Raw genomic sequence first — 21134 nt, 5'->3', positions numbered from 1 at the left:
GAGGGAACCCCAAAGCATCCTCTAGGGCCCCACATTTGGGAGCAAAACTTTCCTCCCTGTCAAGTTGCCACAGGCACCTCTGCAGTTCTCTGGCATTTCCAGGACCAGGGAACAGCTGTGTACCTATGGAGTCAGCTGAGTTTCCAGAGAGCTTGTACTGAGCCGAGCTGTGGGTTATATGAGGTGTGGGTTGTTAGAGGGGGTCGATTACACACCATATTATCACAGGGGGAATCTTATCACAGCTGAGTTTGATCGATGAAAACATTTCCTTTCCTTCCCCAGCCTAAACAGTATCTTTTTTTTTTTTTTTTTTTTTTTTTTTTAAACCTCAAAACATACAAATAATTTCTTTACAAGTCAACATTACTTTTTGTACGTATCCCATGAAGAAACAACACCTCTCTGGATGTGCCAAGAAATTGTTAATAGCACTGACAGGGTCCTGTACTGACTGGCAGGTGGACATGTTACAAGGAAAGTATGTAGCATGTGAGAGCAGAGTTCGGCTGGCTCGTTTAACTACATGTAAAAGGCTCTGCCAAAACCCAGACTCCCCAGTGGAAGCAATGCCCCGTGGCATCCCTGGCGGTTCAGTTTCTGAAGCTGGCAGTGAGGCAGCTGTCAGATGGAGCAGTTACAATGTCTTTCGTCACGTTTTTCTTGCTAAGCAAACATCGATAAAGGGCTCATTATGCTTGCTCTACACAAGGAAAAAATGTTTAGGAATTCTCCTGTCTGGAAATACTGCAAAAGCTACCAAGTTTCTATGTCTACCTTTCCCTCCCATGCTATCTGCAGGCACTAGTGTATTACAAGAAAAACAAATGAGCAAGCAAGCCGTCAGAGAGCACAAACAAGAAGCCTGTAGCACTGCCAGATTATACAACAGTGATTCCCACTGGGGGTAGCTTGGACCACTTGCCTGATGGAGGCAGTGGGTCTGCTGAGAGCGCTTGGAGGCTCTCCCACCAGGACTGGGACAGAGCAGGGCAGGCAGCCTCTATTGGCAGCTCACCTGCACCCTCTGCAAACTTCCCCTCCGGCTGCCATCCAGTCTCTGGCCACTGCTGCCACAAGAGCAAGTAAGGATGGAGTGACTCCCAGCAGTGATCAAAATCAAGTCTTTGACTCAATATAGCTGATACAGTCTCAGTTTTTTCTACAAAATAATTGTCATGGAAAAGAGGGTGGCTTGCCCTACATTTGCTTGTAAAATATCATGTGCATCTTTGCCATGTAAAGTCCTGGTTGCTGCTATCACAGGCTGCAAAGGGCGGCCATGGTTGTTTTCCTCTCCACTACTTCTCACCATAACTTGCTTATAAGTTACAAGAACGAAGTGATGCTGCGTGTGTGTTCTCAGTGCCCTAACTTGAGCTGACAGAGAAAACCCTCCCCTTCAGTGTGCCTTCTCTGCTAAAAACCTGTGTGTATGAACAACAGGGAGAGAAGGATAAGAGAGACCGGGAAAAAGAGAGAGAGAGAGAGAGAGAGAGAGAGAGACCCTGTAAGTGAATGGGTAAGGATTGTGCATGGAGCTGTGCATAGATGTCTGATGTCTCAACTATTTGTTAAAAGGCAAAAGCAATACTTCCGACAGACGGCCCTCCCCTCGCCTGCAATAGGCTCCCCAGAATAGCAACAGCCCGTGTCACAGCAAAGGGCAAAGCCTTCTGAAATAGCAACAAAGTTGTTCACAAACCACTTTGTGGTTTGCATTTGGTTTCAGCCAGCTTCAAGGACTTGTTGCCATGAGGAAAACAACCTGTCCTTTCCTGGCCGGCCGGGGAAGGAGCGCCGCCGTGTGAAGTGCTCCCGGCCAAGGTGCGAAGGGGGCAGTGATGGTACCTGGGCAGAGCACGGAGGAGCTCAGCCAGCGGAGCCCCGCGATGAGAGCAGGGGAGGCTGAGGAGCGCAGCCGGGGCAGCTCCCGGCTCCCGGCTGCCGCAGGTAAGGCGGCAGGAGCTGCTGCCAGCTGTTGGCCAGCGGCGGCTGCCCGCATGGCTCATGCTCGGGCTGGGGGAGAACAAAGCCAAGGCACTCTCGGGACATGCCTTCTCCATTTCGAAAACTGGAAGAGGGGAGCATATGAGTAAGGAAGGGAACTGCCAGCTTAAATTTTGAATGAAGGTTTGTGGGATACTTTCCCAAAAAGGCCTCTGTCCTTCTGCTCGTGTAGGTGCTGTCTGTTGTGTGAATCCTTTTCCTTTATGAAGATCAGCTGTCTGAAAGATAGGAGAACCTGCTGTACTCTAACAACAGTGGTCTGGACCTTGCACACTCGGGGGCAGTTCAGCCCTTTTCACCGGAGTGAGTGGAGGGAGTCCAGGCAAGCACTGCACCTGCCCATGCAGGGGAACAGTACAGGGGGAGGGGACAGGGTCTCCCTCCTGTTTTTACTTCCCCAGCATTTCAGGAAGAAACAGGGTTTCTGTGCTGACACCCTCAAAAATCAGCTGTAACATTTATTCTGCAGTAAGTCTTTAAGTGCAGAAACTGAATTTCATAGTTCTTCATCTTTGCTGTGCTACCCAGCCAGTTTTTCTCAGTTGCAGTGTGGTTTTGCCTTTTCCAACTCTTTCCCAGATGATAAGCTGAAGGGGATAATGCTCCACAATCATATTTCTCAGCCCTAGGCAGCTGTGCCCAAACAGGACATCATGGTCATAAGCCAGAAATGACAATGTCCCAAGCCGATTTTTTTCACTTGGAGCTGGATGAACTCATTAGCACAGGAACACTCAGAAACCACAGGCACAAATGCTTTGTTGGAGTGTAACAGTGATCTGTCAAGCAATGTCTCCTGATACTGGAATCAGAGGTTAGCCAAGAACAGAAAGTCAGTAGGTGTGCAGACCCATTTAGCATTGCCTTAGGGACTGAGGAGAGCAGTGCAGATGGTTATGGGAAAGCAACAGATAGCAAAGTTTCTGCAACACACGGATTAAGGTTAGAAGAGTATGTGCAAATTACACATCTGTCCCTACCTTCAAAAATTAAAGCAGTAACCGGAGGAATATGTAATTACATAGTTAGAAATTAAAATAACTTGTTGATTCTTACTAGAAACAAACAAAACAAAACCCAAATGCCATTTCATGTAATGAGGGGATAGACTGCCTGTTGACATGGTGAAATTACATAGCGGAGCAATTAGAGGTTACATGGCCAGGGTGGGCCTGTCCAGGATCTGCATTCCCTGTCTTTCCATTGTCAGGGAGCTTTTGTTCATGAAATTTGAATATTGTTTACAAAGTACATTGATTTGGCTTATGCTGTACAAAGTCTTCGGTGCTTCCCACCACTGGAGGAGTTTAGATGAGTGGTACATTAGTTTCCTTCCACCTTCTGTTTTTGTTCAATTTACAAAGTATTTGGTTTGGATTTACCTTTCACACTTGGGTGGGATGAGTCCCATTTGTCAAATGCTTGTGATCCCACATGGCCCTGACATTAATTTTGGCCAAGTCAGTGTTTCCTGAGATTTTCCAGCTCTGTTTCCAATATAGCTTTGTCCCAAAGCTGCCATTTTTTTCATCCAGTAGGATCTTGTTGGGTAGCTGTTTTAGAACCCATGCCAGACTCCTAGACGGACAGGTAGATCAGATGTATCATAGCTAGTAGGAGAAATGCACCTCCTGAACAGCTACTGGATCTAAAAAACCTCAGGTGTTGGAATAGAGAAACAGGGTAGCATATATCTCTTTATACCAGACAACTGGATGAGATAGAGAAAGTGACTGGGGCGGCACAGCAAAGATCACGGTAACATGAAAACAGGAGAATTACCTTTTATGAGAAGCAAACCCATGATTTAATTATACAGCAATTCCCAATACATGCCATCAATCATTTGTCCTAAAAAAAAAAGAAAAAAGTGATCTTCATGCTATACACTTCAGCAAAATCTTCTTTCATGACAATTTGGGAAATTTAAATACTATACCCCTTGAAAGACAAACTTTTGTATGTCAGCACTCAGATGGAGAAGAAATATGTTATTAGAGATAGCTTAAAATTTTTAAAAGCAATTGCTGTAATTTTAAAGTTTCTTGTAGGTATCTTATTCTACTGTAAAAAAAAAATATATTCCATGCTGTGGATTTATACCTAGGCAATGCATTCAACTCATTATGGTTTTCTAACCTGTGCCTATTAACCAATGGTTGACAGAATTTGAATTCCCTTTCCGAATGGCTAAATAAATCAAAGAAATTGCAAGGATTTAAAGAACTTTCCTGACAGGAAAATACTTTCCTTCCCTTCCAAGCTGAGACATTTCTCATGTCAGATTAAATCAAAGTAAACAGAAGAAAGTACCATGTTAGAAGAGATTGTTGAGTCACCTCCTATCAAAATAGATATATTTGCACAGGTTAGATAAAGTAATCTCCCTGCCCCCCCCTCTCCCCCTCCAGTAGTTTTCTGTATGCACACTAAATGATTTCTTGGGAGAAAGCAAAGAAACACTACATCACAGAAATCTCAGTGTCGGGACTAACATGGAGTGTGGTACTACCAAACTGAAATGGAAAGAGCTCCTTTCCCATATCTCTCCCTCTCATTAGGTGGGTGAAGAGTGGTGTTTCCCAGATCAGCCTCCTTGCAGATCTTCCCTGGCACTGATCATTTATCCATAAAATGCCCATAAAATACATGCACAGAACAAATACAGGCCTTTGGAAGGACTGTATTTTTCCCAAATATGTGCTAGAAAATAAGTAAAGGGGCACACCCTTAGTACTTGGCCCCATCCAGCCTCATCGTCAGTACACTGTGCTGCTGTACTACAACTGCAGTTGGTCTCCTTTTCAGGAACCAAGCATAAACACTTCCAACAAATGTTCTTAAAGATAGGTTTGTTTGCCAAGTAGGGCTGCTTTTGACTTGAACAACAGTTGTGAGAAACCACTTTGTTTACATCGGAAACTGGAGAATAGACTTTCCAATCGCTTGTCACATACCAGCCACACACTCATTAGCCATGGTGTTAGTGGCAGACAGAAGGAGAAAATTCTCTGGAAGCTATCATTAAAATATTTTATTCCCCTGGGGCTGTACACTGCCATATGTTTTGCTGGCATCTCATAAAAATAAAAGAAATATATATATATATAAATGTATATATAAAAGCTTTTTGTTAAAAAAAAGGAATGCCTAAGAACTGGCAGCAGCATCATTAAAAGTGACACTTAAAAGGATTGTGAGAGTAACTACTGTAACATTCTTTATCTGGAAATGTTAAAGCAAAACATATGCTGGAGTCAGAGGGAATTTTGCCTAGGGGAAGGCCATGAAGGGAAACTGAGCAGAGATTTCAAGGTTTAACTCAGCAGGCAGTTGTGAGCAGGCAAATTTTGAGTACACCAGTTCAAACAAAACCTCATGGTGATATAACAATGTTTTTCAGTGGAATAGTGCCTGTGAGGGACAAGAGACACCAAGTTAACTACTGACTTTGCTGCTGCTAATGCAGAAGGACAATGTGTCTCTCTCTGCATCACATCAGGATCTGGTTTTCGTTTTGGAGTGCTCTAGTTACAGTCCTCCATTATTTCTATACAACTGTGAGTATGTGTCACTGGACACATGAAGAAGGATACCAGCTGACCCAGCAAAACCAAACAAAATAAACATGAAGACATTGATCAAGTTGCTCTACTTGGAGAAACAAGAAATATATGGGCTTGAATGCTTCCCTATCAATTCCCAGGTGTCCAAGCTCTACATCCAGCTTATACAGACTCTCAGACTAAAAATAAATAACCATCTCAGTTTCTCTGATCTAAGGACCACAGGCTGATGTGAGCACAGTCTGGATTGTAAAGAACAGTGCTGGTGGTGGACTCTATCAAGATATTTGACTTGACACTCTCATTCAGAAACTGAAACCATACAAAAATAACACTCCAGCATTTTAAGAATTAAGAACTGGGCAGGACACAGACTTCAAAGTATCAGTAGGGTACACTCTCCATGCTGCTGTGTTTCTGCTGGAGAGACTTAAATTCAGTTTTTGCCCCTCTGTTACTTAATGTTTTTTCCCAGTTTCTTGGAAGAAAAATAATAAAGATTATTTAACAGAGTGATAAAGGTGATGGGTGATCAGTAAATGGGATATGTCACTGGCTGAAAGCAATTTGGATGCCTTGGCCTGCTGACTGCAAGTGAATGTGCTGTCTGGGGTTCCTCTCTGCTAACTTTAGATATCTGCATCTGAGCAAGCTGCACAGTTTCCTTTTATAGGCAGTAGAGGGAAGTAGGCATCTGACCTAGTTCAGATGTCTGGAAGTGCCTATTTTTCTCAAGTGGTTATGAGACAAATCTAGAGATGATGTTGATGTCTCACAGTTAGGTAAGTTGAACCTATCCTATGTATTTTAATGCAGACAAATGTAAAGTAATTTGCATTCCTCATTAGGATGCAATGAGGCAGGCCATATTTAAAGGCACAGCAGTGCCTTGGAAAGAATCTAGTCAGAAAATAAGTAGGTTTTCCTGAAGAATAACAAGAAGATAAGCTTCTGTATGTGTCACTGAGAATTCTTGAACAAGTAGAGAGGAAAATTTCCACCAGGACTGGAAAAATTATGTCAAGTTTCTATTTGGCACTGTGTAATCACTGCAGGAGCACTGGGTCCAGATCAATTTACTGAAGAAGCTGATGGTCTGGAAAATGTTCAGAGAACAGGGATTGGTAAACTTGTAAAGCCTCACAGGGTAAGTAGCTAAAAGAGAGATGTCTGTGAGATGACTTAATGACAGGCTGTAAGTTTGTACTTGGTGCAATTAAGTGTGGGGAAATGGAGAATGGGATCCAATGGCTGGAAGTTGAAGTTGCAGAAATTAAGTCTAGAAATAATTTACAGATAATTTACAGTGAAAGCAGTTAACCATTGGGATGACTTAATTCTTAAAGTCATTGGTTTTCAGTCACTAGCCATTTTAAAATCAAAGCTGAATGTTTTAAATCTCCTGGTTCAGATAAAACATAATTGAAGTGTATCTGGAGGATTATGTTGTGCTGTTTGTGAGTGTCAGACTGGATGAACACAATACTCTCTACTCCATAATATATAAATTGATGCAAAATCTTATGTTAAATATATGTGGCTAAGTGATATAAAATACAGAGATATTCAAGAAAGTACAAGCATCAGCACTGAACATTAGTTTGGGCAGAGCACTGCAATCAAATTAGCAGTTTAGTTTCTGATATGCTCATTCCTTCATCATAATGCTCTGTTGTTATCAACCCAGATTTCCAGCCAGGGTTCATTGAAAGGGAACAAATATTGCATGTATGCATTGCAGGATGCAGCACAAAGCTTAGCTGTAGTCAGCAGTACTTCCACTGAAGTACTGTTCAATGGGTGAGGGAAGTACAGCAGGATATAAACCATGCTTCTATCTAAAAAAGGTGAAATGGTCTCAGATACTGCAGATATAGGAAGAAAAAGCTTTAGAAATATTAACAGATATGGACAACAACAATATAAAAAAGATTGTTCTATCTCTGGAGCATTTTGAAAATTTGTTTCTGATATTTTCTTCAAGATGTCCCATCTCCATCCCAATAAATCTACCACCCAGCCCATCTTCTGAAAGACTTTTCACAATAATCCCATTCCCTTCCCCCTGTGTCCTAATGGTGCATCAAGACAAAACCATGTGCTTCTCCCCTATCTCTTACCTATCTCTGGTTTGCCAGCCACACCACCTGAGGTGGAATGCATTTGAGTTTGAGTTGAGGTACCCCAATATCTCAGGGCTGCTGCTGTTTGGCTTCTGCTGTTTGGTTCAAAGTTAGGAGAGCTAATTGGTGATATTTGTCTTAATAGACTTAATGGGCTTACACATCTCCCCTGACCCCGAGGCATTGCTTATATTCACAGTTACATTGTGCTACCCTCCCAAATAACCCATCTGCCTGTGGAGTGGCTGCAGGGTGACATGGTGGAATTGTTTGCTTCTAGGAGTTGTTAGGAGAGCATAAGGTGGCTTGGGGTGCAAATGTGCTAGGGATCCTGCCAGCCATTTAGTAGGGTATATGGCCACATGCCAGGGTCTGGGCCAGAGCTCTGGCACTGTTTACTTTAGCTGTGCAGATGTACTGCTAGGGCTGCTCTCCTTCTCTCTATTCAAGATTTGCTTTTGAAGCATAATAATAGCCTCTGTCAAATGGGAATGATCCTCACCAATGTGCTCAAAATTATTCGCAGGGAACCATGAGCAGTGAGTGTGATCAAAGAGCTTTAAAGCCTTAGAAAAATTAGCTAAAAATAAACAAGCTTTGTGTATCATTTCCAATTAGACCATATCATTCCAGGAGAATTAAATAAATCCAGACTCCATTATGCTGCAAAAGCCATCTCTCCTTGGACACTAACTGCAAAATCAAAATTTGATTTACTCTTTTCCCAGTTGTGTGGCAGCCAACATCATGATGCAAGGAAAATCATGCTGGGAGAAAGAATGAGACCAACAATAACAAACTGATATATTCTTCAAGCTTTAGGGTGCAAAAGGCTTCACAGTTAGTAGAATATGATCAGTCAAATCTATCTTGTAACAATAAACAATGAATCACAATTGTATAAAATCAGTTTGTTTTGAAGTGGACATTCAAAGGCATATAATCTGCATTGTTTTCATAATCTGTTTCTTATTCCTGACATTATGGCAGTCAAAAGCAATGCAAAATATTTGATCAAGATATTCAAAAGAATCTGAGTTTAGAAAGGCCAGAAAGTTCATGTTTGCCTCAAAGATCAGTTTCCCTAGAATATCCCAGATATCTGCATCAGCCTGGTGCTCACTGAATATATCCCCAATTTGGCAAAATAAAAACAATGGTACCAGCAGCCTTCATGTCATCCTCGGATGAAACAGGGGAAATAATAAATGGTGAGGGAAAACTTGTTACTTATTTGAGTCAAGGTTGAAGCAATTTGGCCAAAAAAATTATGCTTTCCTTGCTCATGGTACTCCAGTTGGGTGGATGAGACATCCTCAGTTTAGGAAAAACACTGAAAAATCTCAACACAAAAATTGCTTTCTCACCATTTCTTTTTGCAATAATATTCTGAGGCAGAAGGTTTAATTATTTAGAACCTGATCAAAACCTTACTGACTTCTGATCAGGAAGATAAGGGACACAAAAGCATTAAAGCTAAAGATCTTATATTTATTATTTTTTTCTTTTCAGAAATAGCTTTTTATGTAAATAGCTTTATGTCACCACTGCTGCTGGATGTGTATTGTACCTAACTGCTTTGCCTAGAAGTTACAGAGAGATTTTTTTTAAACTGGTATATAAAAAAAATAATTATTAATTGTCAGAATGTTGCAGAAATCGCTCTTTGAAGTTTTTTTGTTTTATCCTCTTATTTCAGGCTGTGGGACATTCACCTTTCTGTCTTCTGCCATTGCTGCCATAAGTGGACTTCTGATGGGCTATGAGTTGGGCCTTATCTCTGGAGCTCTTCTTCAGATGAGCAGCATTTTAACACTGTCTTGCAAAGAGCAGGAGGTCATTGTAAGTTCCCTGCTTTTTGGGGCCTTATTTGCATCCCTTACTGGTGGATTTCTTATAGACAGATTTGGAAGGAGACTTGCTATTATTATTGCGTCCTCTTTGCTCGTGGTGGGGAGTCTGATTTTGCTGCCCTATGAATCATACAAGGTACTCATTGTGGGCCGGATTGCCATAGGTATTTCCATATCATTGTCATCAATTGCAACGTGTGTGTATATCGCTGAGATCGCCCCGCAGCACAGAAGAGGCCTCCTCGTGTCATTAAATGAACTCATGATTGTGATAGGCATTCTCTGTGCCTACATTTCAAATTATGCATTTGCCAACATATCTCACGGCTGGAAGTACATGTTTGGCCTCGTGATTCCCTTAGGTGCTGTGCAAGCTATTGCCATGTATTTCCTTCCACCAAGCCCTCGGTTCCTTGTGATGAAAAACAATGATGAAGCAGCGAGAAAAGTACTGGAGAGGCTACGAGAAACATCAGATGCTACTAAAGAACTTACTGTGATTAAGTCTTCCCTGAAAGATGAACATCAGTATAGTTTCTTGGACCTGTTTCGTTCTAAAAACAACATGAGGGCCCGAATGCTGGTAGGACTCACTCTAGTGTTTTTTGTGCAAACAACTGGGCAACCCAACATTTTATTTTATGCATCGACTGTTCTGAAGTCCGTTGGGTTCCAGAGTAATGAAGCTGCCAGCTTGGCTTCTACTGGAGTTGGAGTGGTTAAAGTGGTCAGCACAGTCCCAGCCACGTTTTTTGTGGATCAAGTTGGAAGCAAAACTTTTCTGTGTATTGGCTCTTCTGTTATGGCAATATCCTTGATCACTATGGGCTTAGTGAACCATAACATACATGTGAATTTCACCAAGGTCTGTAGAAGCCAGTCTCCAGAGGATTTCTCTCTCCAGAGACCAGGAAACTTCACTGTCACTAATGGGAGTCTCAAGGACCTCTTTGCTAGCATGACTTCAACAGAAAGATTGTCATCTGATGTACAAAGCCCAGATGTTGCCAGGATAGGAGAACTGAACAGGACTGCCCTGCCAGGAGGCAAAAGCACAACAGGGTCTCACATGGAAAGTGAGGAGGTTCCTGTTGTCCTGAAATGGCTCTCACTGGCCAGCCTGCTTGTCTATGTTGCTGCATTTTCCGTAGGTCTTGGACCAAGTAAGTGTTTAATTCTTCTAACTGTTTGTAACTTACGTTATGAAGTGTTGGGATGGCATGCCCGGCTTGGCATTAGGCGGTTCCTAAGTTGGGCAAAGCAGTGTTGTCTGCCAGTATGCACTGGCATTGTCACAGACCATCCTGGTAGGCCTGTACTTTTTAGGAAGAGGTCTTGCCCCTTGAGGTCAATGACCTGATCTCTCTTCCATTCAGTGTAATTCATTGGTCCCTCTTGAGTCAAGAACTGCTGCTAGCTTTTTATAACAAAATTATGGAGCCCCTGGCTGTCTTTTCTCTTTCTTGTCTATTGTGTCCTTACACTGGGAAGGTGAAGGTTAAGGTTAAGATGTTGGCATTTGCTGCTGCTAGCTCCTAAACCCGAGATAATGATAAGCCCATGACCTCTGTAGGGTATGACATCATTAAATCCACAAAATACCAACCTGTCTGAGTCCTGCCAAGGATCTATCCCTCTGACTGTGTGATAGTCTTCAGATATAGAAAACACATTCCAGGTACTACAGAGCAAGCTGTAGTACCAGTGCCACTGCTTGGGCAGAGCAACACAAGAGAGAGGACACAGAGGCGTGTCACTGTACAGCTGACACTGTCCTGCTGCATCTGCCATCACACTTGCATGGATCCCACTCTCTTCTGAGGAGAGCATGTCTGTCATTCCAAGGGACTGGAAATTAAATCTTTCTGTTTTCTTTTGTTTCAATAGTACTTGCATGATGTTGTACTTTGATGGGCTTGACTTTTTAAGTCACTCTGCAAAACCCATATGCCCAGTCCATTATTTATTAACTGACTTTATGTGCTTTTGCACTTTGGCTCAAACTTGCCTTGCAAACAAACTGTACTCTCCTGTACTATTATGATAAAAAAGCTTGCCACAAGGATACAACCCAACAATTTCACTAACAACAACTCCCCTGCAGTATTTATTTATTTTAAACATTACTCACCAGGAGAGCAGTGTGAGATAAGCATTCATTGCCAGGGCTGCAAGCTTGACTGTGTTATTACAGCATTATTCTTCCCCTTGAAGATTGTCTTGGGGCTGGATTCTGCTTTCTATGACACAGGTTCAAAACAAGGGATGAAACCCTGAAAAGAAAATGTTACTTGAACTTTTATTTGGGCGTTTCATATATTCAATGACCCTTAGAGTGGGGTCACATGTTCAGTCTTGGCCTCCTGCTGAAATCTGCTTTCCTGATGACCTGGCTGTAAACGGGTTCTTAGTCATTTGAGTTGGCCTAATATACAGTTAATGAGAACAATGTCTATTTTCTTGAGGGCTACAAAAACTGACATGTTTTCCAGGTTGATCTGAGAAGTCTCTGAGGCCAGTGCTTGTTTTTTGACCTCTTTTCTGACTTGAGAGCTCAAATGCTTTCAAACAGAAAATGGGTTCTCAGCTCTATCATGGAGAAATCATGGATAAAGCCACTGTGAGGCAATTTATACTGACAGATGCATTTGCCTACCAAGTCAAGGCCAGGTCTAGCAGAGATATAGATACTTCAAATTGCAGATAAGCCCTTTCAAAGCATTTTCCTGCCTTTGAAAGTACACTGTTCAGTTAAAATTTACAGTGTATAGAAAATGCAAGGGTTGGAGAACCAAGAGATTTTTGGAATCGGCAAAGGATCTATTGTGTTTAAATAATCTGGATTGGGATGCAAGGTTATAATTTGTGTCTCATATACAGCCTACAACATTTCCTGTTTGGACCCCTAATCCCTGAACATATTTTCAAAGCCTAGCTTTCTTACCCTTGTGTAAAGAAAAAAAAAATGAGCCCCTCTGCTTATGTACAGTAGATAGTTTAAACATGTTTATGTTATTCATCCCTAAATCTGGTTTGTGGTCTGGACCAGACTATTCTCCTTTGTCTACTCATCAGTGGGAAGGAGGCATTGAGGCTGCACTTGCTGGCTGCTGGGTCCAGGCAATGGCTGGGGCACCTGGGAACAAAAACACTGTAATCACTGCGCCACTGTGTTTTCAGTGGGAAACTCTCATGCTCCGTGCAATGCCTGCCTCTATGCAATGGCTGGCTAAGGTGAATGTGGTGTTGAGGACACCTCTCTCTGTAGATCAAATCAACATCTTTTGGACAAAGAGCAGAGAAGATCTTGCTCTTTTCCTTCCACACCACAAGGCCATTTCTGGAATAAATTCACCCACTTTATTTTGAGTCCATGCTGCATTATGTTCTGTGGGGATAAAAGAGACTTTATGTAGGACCACTAGGAGATGATACTCCTCACAGGACAGATCATACAATCTGAGCTCTATCATCTTCTTTTTAACTACTTTGTACTTTTCTGTACCCTTTTTTTTTTTTTTTTTTTTTTTTAATTCTGGTCAAAGAGATAGTTACAATCCAAGTTAGTGTAGCAGACATTTATAAATGTATTTTCCATAATTTCTCTTTTGTTGCCAAATTACATAAAGGAGGTTGATTTTTTAAATTAATTAAGCATATGCTAAATATGTTTATTGCCTTTTATCAAAGCACCCAGGCATCACAGTGATGAGCACTCAAAAATAGGCAGTGAGAGATAAAAGTAATTTTTGCATTACAAAAGAATTCACAGACTAGTAAACATCTGCTTAGTTCAATTTTTTGATTCTGGGGTGCTCTGTATTTATATCATCAGCCCTTACACAAGATAAAAGGGATATTTCTGCTGCTGTGTTTCAGTTTAATTATGTTTGATGAACTGCAATCCAAGTGCTTGTTCACACTCAATTTCACACAATTATGAGGATGTTTTGTAGATGCAAAAAATCAGTGTTGCATCACACCACAGAACAGCACGTGCCATTTCTCTTGGGGCGTTTGCAGAGGCATTTCAAGGCGTTCAGTCACTAGCTAAGGGGGCATTGACATCCATGTTTGTCTTGGGTTACCCTTTGTGTGTCACAAAGGACAAACAAGGATCAGCCGTTCTCACGAGGGAATTATGCCTGCAGAGCCCTAAAGAAACCACTCCTGCCTGCCCTGTGAAGGGTGAGGAGAGAGGCTCCTTGTTGTTTGCAGCCCATGTTTGTGAAGAGAGGCATTGGAACCTGCTGTACATGGACAGGGGAGGGCCAGCAGAAGTCTCAGCCTGGCAGAAGCACTGATATGCCTTTCACAGGGATCAGCCAGTACAGGCTGATGAGGCGAGTGTGGTGTGGAGGTAGATCACCAATTCATCACCCAAACTAAAATGTGGTCACTCAGTGTGAGCCTGGAAATTGATTTGATACAAAGGAGACACAGAAATAATCTAGTCAGGTCTATGACTATGCATGACCACTTACTAAATGACTCAGAATTAACTGAAACAGTTTCAGACCATCTCATTTGCCAATTGCTCTGTTAAAACCACTTGAGGGGAAAAACCAGAGGTCCTTTCTCATAAAGGGGTGTCACTACCTTCACTTACCACTGTGTGTAATACAGTGTATTGGGATGCCAGAACAAGGAAAGCCATGCTCCTGGGATATCAGACTTATTTTCCAAAATAAGGCTGTAAGTATAGAATTCCTGTGTGTAAGAGAGTTCTCTTGGTTAGGAACTGTAGGGCAGCTATAGCCTCTCTGAAACAGAGTGGGTGCCCAGAGCACTGCTGGAAGACCTGATGAACAAAATTCAGGTGTCAGATTGCACCCATTACCAAAGATCTGCTTTTCTGCCTTGGCCATCTGCTTTTGCACCATTTATGATCAAATACTAAATAGGGACAACTTCCTCCCATATCTCCTGCATATCTTCTGAATGAGATGATCTCATCATCAGTAAGTAGCAGGAAGAAATACAGTAGCACCACACACAGGTATGCAGGGATGCAATGTGGTCTAGAGGCAATGCTCTTCATCAAAAAGAAATCAGAGTGGCTCCAACAAATCCTAGGCTGAGAAGCAGAGGATGGAGACTGAGTAATGCAGACTGAGCCTGGACCAAACAGAGTGGCTGTTTACCCAGTCTGATTTGTTCTTGCAAATTAAAGGCAAGTGAGCAAGACAGGACCTGAGCAGTACCTCTTTACACGTGTTGTGGGAGTGAAGTTCAAGGGAATCCATGAACATCTCAGCGATTTTTGGTGTTGAATGAGGAACATCTTTAATGAGAAATGGATGTCAAATGTATGCATTCGGACTGCATGCATGGCACTGGTGCCTTGCACAAGAGCTTTTCCTCTGCAAGTCTTTTAAACACCTTTCTGTGTAACCACAAAAGCGTTTAGGCAGTTGGCCAATGAACTTTGGGATAATCTGCTGGAGCAAATCCCATCAGTTCTGCTGGCTTCATGGCTTTTCATTCTGAGCATGCAGATGAAAATCCACAAAAACACCTGCAAGTGGGTCTGAGGGGCAATTTCATTACATGAATCATCCTCAAAACCTCAAAACTTAGCTGTATAGTGTCCAAAGGTACTTATGTCTCTGCCAACCTGCAACAAAGATGTTTTATTACTTCATGTCCTAGAACAGCTGCCAGCTTTGCATGGCTCTTCAAAGCCAAGGGATAAACTCTAGAGCTCGTTTCTTGGAGATAAACTCCTTTTTCAGGTGACACTCCAGAGCTTCAGGGATGCCCCAGACCCAAGCACTTAGAGCCTTCTGAACACACAGCTTGCTGTGGCCACGACACACCCAAGGAAAGTCAGTGTCTGCAGCTGGAGAAGTGTTTCCTGGGTTTCAGGTTTTGGGAAAAGGAAATACCACATTTGCCTATCCATGTAGATATAAACCTCAAAATGTATTTTTTTACATACTTATGGTCAACATATGAAGTGTGTAACCAGGTCTTGGAAGAGGGGTTTACAGCTTACTGCAGGCCCTGATTTTCCACATCACTGTTGCAGTCCCATTGAAGCATAGCTCCCATGAGTGGAGCTTGTAGGGTTGGCAATACTTTGGTATTGCTAAAAACCTGTTAAAGAGTGAAATTAAAAATCCACAGGAAGCCTTCTCTGAGTGGTATATAATGGCCTCTGCAGCCATCTGCTAGCCTCAGCCATCAGGTGAATATTTCTAAATTGGAAAACTGGAAAAAAGTTACGTGCTCATCACTCTTTCTTCTTAGCTCCCGAAGTGAGCACATTGCCTACAAAACAGGAGACCAGCTGACTGCTGGGAGCAGCACAGCAGTGTCCAGGGCTGTGAGGCCCAGCCCCTCAGTGGAGTCAAAGCATGTTTGCAGACCATGTACAAGGGGAGGGTGAGCACAAGACCACAAAATGAGGACAGTTGCAGTTTTGGGGACAGAGCTTCCCCCAGGATGAGTCTGTGATGGACTCTCAGCCACTCACTCACAGCCACCTCAGACTAAAGCTCCTCCTGCGTTTGCGGATCCCTGACATCTCCCTTCTCTCCTTGTGTGGATGCAGAGGCACTTACAGCAGGTAGATTCAAAGCTGTTGGAGCAGGCACAAGAGAGGATAAACACAGGTGAACAAACCAGGGGCTTGTGGTATCACTACAGTCACTTCCTTTATCTTTATCCTAGTGCAGGGAAGGGTGGCAGGCCACCAAGCCTGCCTTCATGTTTTACTAGTTTCACACTGGTTAAGTTCCTCCCACATGAAAGACCCAGGATTGTGGCTTTGTTGTTCTTTGTCAACCTTCTCCCCAGAAGGTGCAGGGACTGTGGTCTCCAGCAAGCCCTACTGTGATGCACCATCTTGTTGCTGTGGGAGCTCTCTCTGTGGACTATCAGCCCTGGGAGGAGCAAAACCAATGCAGAGAAGTTGATAAAGACAAGCCTCTAGTGAGGGCACACCTTAAGAGCAAATTTTTATTGATGAAAGCATAGTTTAGGATGATAGATGTCCATTTCTAGTTTAAACCCAGGCAGATTTGTCATATTGAGTATATCTGAGGTAAATTTGTATCAGCTTGAATGAATTCTTTAAAAGTGAGATAATTTGTACCTAAAATGGAACACATGTTTCAAAGTGTTTGGGAATCCAACTGATGCAGGAGCCAGATTCCTCAGATTATCAACAAAGGGTAAGATTGTCTCCACCAACGGGGGGCTTTCCGACCCCTGCTCTCTAACTCAGGGCATCGTGTGAATAAAACCAAGGTTGTGGGTTTGACCCCCGTACAAGCCACTCACTTAAAATTTGGACTTGATGATCCTTGTGGGTCCCTTCCAACTCAGAATATTCTGTGAAACCTGTGAAATCTGTGGCCTTTCCTTTGGCACAATGCTACCCTTCCTTACTGGCTGTTAAAGAAACTTTAGGATGACTGGGAAACTATTAGACAGCATTCCACACACAGTTTAACTTTTGGTGAGGCATGAAGTGGTCATGCAGTTGGACTAGATGGTCATTTTATGTCCCTTCATACTGAAGGATTCTATTCTATTCTATTCTATTCTATTCTATTCTATTCTATTCTATTCTATTCTATTCTATTCGATTCGATTCGATTCGATTCGATTCCCATGCAAAATTCCACTTGTTTTCTCTGCATCTTATTGTGAGCTTTTGGAGTCATTTAAACGCAGATTTAAACTCGTGGTGGGGAAAGTGGGGTAGAAGGAAGAAGGATTGGGCAACAAAGATCAAGGAGGTTGGAAGAAAGCTCAAGGGTTCACAAGAAAAGTGAGATCTGTTGAGGTGAAGAAGGAAGTATGTCTTTTTTTATACAAACTTGTGTGGTTTGTGGTCGTCTCTCTCTGTGTTTCACTGTATTAATCAAGGCAAGACCCAGAGCAGAACACTGCGCTAAAGCCTAGAGAACTATACTGGAGGCAAATTTAGTCCCTTTGGCTTTGGTCCTCTGATTGTTAGATTAATTGGCTAGAGTTAAAGCATGGTTCATTAGAACAGTTAAAGGCTGAACCTTTTACGTGTCTTTCACCTCAGTCACTAAAAGCATCTAGAACAAAACCCAGAACATCTGGCTTGACACATGACACTCTACAGCCCAGGAACTTGATCACAGAGGTCATATCTCTTGCCATCCTGACAATCCAGATTGCATAGGATGCTTTTTCTCTGCCTCTTAATGCTCTTGGGCTTAATCTTGGCTACCAAATGCTTGACCTGAAACTGGAAAATCTTGTGGGAATGAGATCTGTCAGTGTTGAAATTCTGAATCTTCCATGGATTTAGTTGGCTGTTCCTGTGTTCTGAAATATTGTAAGCGCAATGGTTTTGCACTGTCTTGGAAAATACTGGTAAAAAATCAGATACCTAGAATTCACCTCAGTATCTCCAACATTAAAGCAGTATTTCAGGCTTTTAAAAGCATGTGGTTGTCGTATTAATTTATATTTCACAGGAATCTGATGTTAACAGACATTCATGCTCAACATTGCCTTGCATGACATTTGTTTACAATGGTTTATTTTTGAGTTTCTACATTTTTCACAGCAGCTGTGGCCTGACCTTAAAATTCACAGAAATGAGAAGCATCAGTTTTATGTTTTTTTGTGGTTTACTCTGGAAAATGGGATAGTGGCAGCGACTAAATCAAGTGTTCAAAACCAATCAAGTGCTTAAATGCTATGTTGGAATTTAATCAAGATAATAAACCTTGGGAATATGCATGTTTTGCTGAGAAACAGTACAGAAAGTCCTATTTCAGATAATAAAAAAATTATCTTGGATTCTTTGTTTTATGACAAGATTCCTAGCACTGTTTATTTGTACTGAATCATCTTTTAATGCATGCATCCATGTGGTTTGAATATGACACTCCACGTGCTTATCTAGTTCATCATTCCTGTGCTATTCAAATGCTGCCTCAAATGGCCTTTATTTCACACTGTATCTGTACTACCAAGCTGCAGGAGAAAGACAAGGCATACCAAAATGAAAAAGTAAGGGTTGTAAATTGCCCACTTCTCTCTATTTCCTTGCCCCAAATAAAGTTTATCTGAAACCTCTTGTTAACACATCAGCTATCCTAGGAGCAGGTTTCCCTTTTCAAAGGTTGATTGGTAGTAGTGAAGTGCAAGCCAATTTCAGTTATTTTTGGATAGCTGGATGTTAATTATAGGATTTCAAATTGCAGAAAGTGTTTTCTAAAATATCAGATGAATAGTTTTGTCTTATTTCACTTGATATAACCTACAAATCTGGGGTAAGTGTCAAAAAGGTCATGAGAAGGAAAAGTTGCTATTTTTTATAATGAGACATGGGAATGTCAGTGGGAGCTTCTTAATTGTTTTGTTATGTTACTATATTTCAACCCCAAGGCTGAATTTAAGCTGTATATTGAAGGGCACCTGAAATCAGAGACATGATTTTCACTGACATTTGTATTTCTGTTTGTAACTCTAATATGTTGATGAGGGAAAGTCTTGGTGGATCAGGCCAAAGACTTTTCCTTCTGAGACAGAGCCCTAGCTACTGTGAAAAGAGGGAGAGACCACACCATGCCCCAGCCACTCTTCCTATGTCTCTGCAATGACAGTGGTTCAATCTGCTGTTGGAAAGGTAAGTGACTTCCTGTGATTTGGCACCTTATGACCGACTTGAAGAGGAATTTGAGTCAGTATCCTGAGCTTGGTGCTCTGTGTATTGTAAATATCTCTTTACTATAGTAAAGATATAGTAAAGAGAAAGAGATACTATAGTTACTATAGTTCTATGTTAGTTAACACATTGATACAAAGGTACTGCTTAAGAGAAGTGGAGCCTGTGCTTAAAATTATGCACAGTTTTAAAGTTTAGCTCAAATTAGTTTCCTTAAAACCATGTTCTAGGAGACAAGGCCATTGTGGTACTGAAATTTCTGAACAAGTTTGCAGGTCATCTGTCAAGCTTTATAAAGTCCAGTTTCCTTCAGGAAAGAGGGCTGGGGAAGAATTTTTTTATTAGCAAGCTGTTCTTGGGCAGAAACTAAAACTTGTCAGTAGGACTTTAAGTGCAAAGTCAGTATTTTATTTCACTTGCAAAGTTCATGAAACTAAAATATGTATTATAAAGTATGAGAAAATAGCCGAAAAGGTTAAAAAGTATAATCCATCACATAACTTACTGGCATTGCTGAGGAAGGTGAGACTGTCAGCAAAGCACAGGGAGCGCGGAAAGTCAGTGTACAAAGCCAGGAGACTGCTTCTCCCATGGCATCCCAGTTCCTGTGCCACACTGAGCTCTGGGAGGAAAGCCAGGAGGAATTTCTCAAAGGGAAAGGGCACACAGGAGGGCACCCAGCTTCTGCTGCCTTTGAAAATCAACCCTAAGTGCAGAAAACTCTTATGGAAGAAATAGAACTAAAAGACACTTTGTGATAGTTAAACCCTGAGCCTTCACACCTTTGTCCTCACTGCCTTCCTCCAGCAGCAACCAAAGCAAAGCATGGGCAGCAGTTTCCAGTGAGGAACTTAAAAAAAAACCTGGATCACCACAGGCCTCTCTAAATAAGTCACTGTTTTAAAACATTGCTTATCTTTTCTACTGGGAGTTCTGTGAGGCATGTGCACAAATAGATCTCTGTTCTTTAAGAGCAAAGGCCTAAATTGCCCCAATTGCTGTGTCGCAACAGGTTTTTTTCTGCTGTGCAACCCTCAAGGACCACCAGGAGCCCTTGGGTACTGGAAAAACAGGTTCACTTATCCCACCCAACTGGGTAATTTCTCCTCTGCATATTTTGTAGAAGTGAAATATGTGATAAGCCAAACTAATTCATGCAGAATTTCCTCATGCATTAGGGCTTCTGGCTTCTGCAGTCATTCCTCTGCAAATGCCTCAAAGGATTATCCCAGATTCAATATTCTGAACAAATAAACACCTACAAACAGGAATACATATTTCAGCTTTTAATTAAAAGGCCTTTTTTTGGATGGCAGTATGTGTTTTATTATAGTAAGCACATTCTCGCTCGAAAGCTTGTTTAATTTTTCCTTTTTCTCTCTCTCTTTTTTTATTTTTTCCTTTTTTTTTTTTTCTTTGTCCTTTCTGCTGCTCTGTATGTTGCTCTGTCTTGATGGGAGAATTTGAGTGTCTGCATAACAAAGGATGAGAGAAACAATGATGGTGATATCCAGTTACAAATGGAATTGTCATCTCACACATCAGTTCAAAGCAACTTTTCTTAGGTTACCTGAAAAAAGGTACAGACTATTACATATCTGCCAACAGTAAGGCTATGATGCATTCTTCTTTTTAATTCCAGCTGGCAACTAAGTACCTCACAGCTGCTTGCTCACTCTTTCCTCTGCCTCTTTCTCACTGGGGAAGAGAATAGGAAAAAAAAAAGTTAAACCTCATGGGCTAAGATAAGAGCAGTTTAATAATTGAAATAAACAAACAAAAAGAATAATTCTAATTCTAATAGTGATTATAACAATAATACCAATAATTGTGATGAAAAGGGAAGAGGCAGAGAGAGAGAGGAATAAAAACCAAGAGAAACAAGTGATGCACAACACAATTGCTCACCTCCCACTGACTG

At 41.7% G+C, this 21134-nt stretch overlaps 1 protein-coding gene across 1 annotated transcript in view; it reads left to right on the top strand.

Annotated features, from left to right (window-relative positions):
• Positions 1–1672: 1672 nt before the first annotated feature.
• Positions 1673–21134, top strand: part of SLC2A12 (solute carrier family 2 member 12) — a 30691-nt gene continuing 11229 nt past the window's right edge. Inside the window, exons 1-2 of the mRNA XM_066315428.1 lie at positions 1673–1953; positions 9399–10715. Of these exons, the coding sequence (XP_066171525.1) occupies positions 1845–1953; positions 9399–10715 (1426 nt within the window). The 5' untranslated portion in view covers positions 1673–1844. The remainder of the gene's footprint in view (positions 1954–9398; positions 10716–21134) is intronic.

This window comes from Sylvia atricapilla, chromosome 3, assembly GCF_009819655.1.
Source record: "Sylvia atricapilla isolate bSylAtr1 chromosome 3, bSylAtr1.pri, whole genome shotgun sequence".
NCBI lineage: Eukaryota > Metazoa > Chordata > Aves > Passeriformes > Sylviidae > Sylvia > Sylvia atricapilla.
This window is presented reverse-complemented; position numbering and strand designations above follow the sequence as displayed.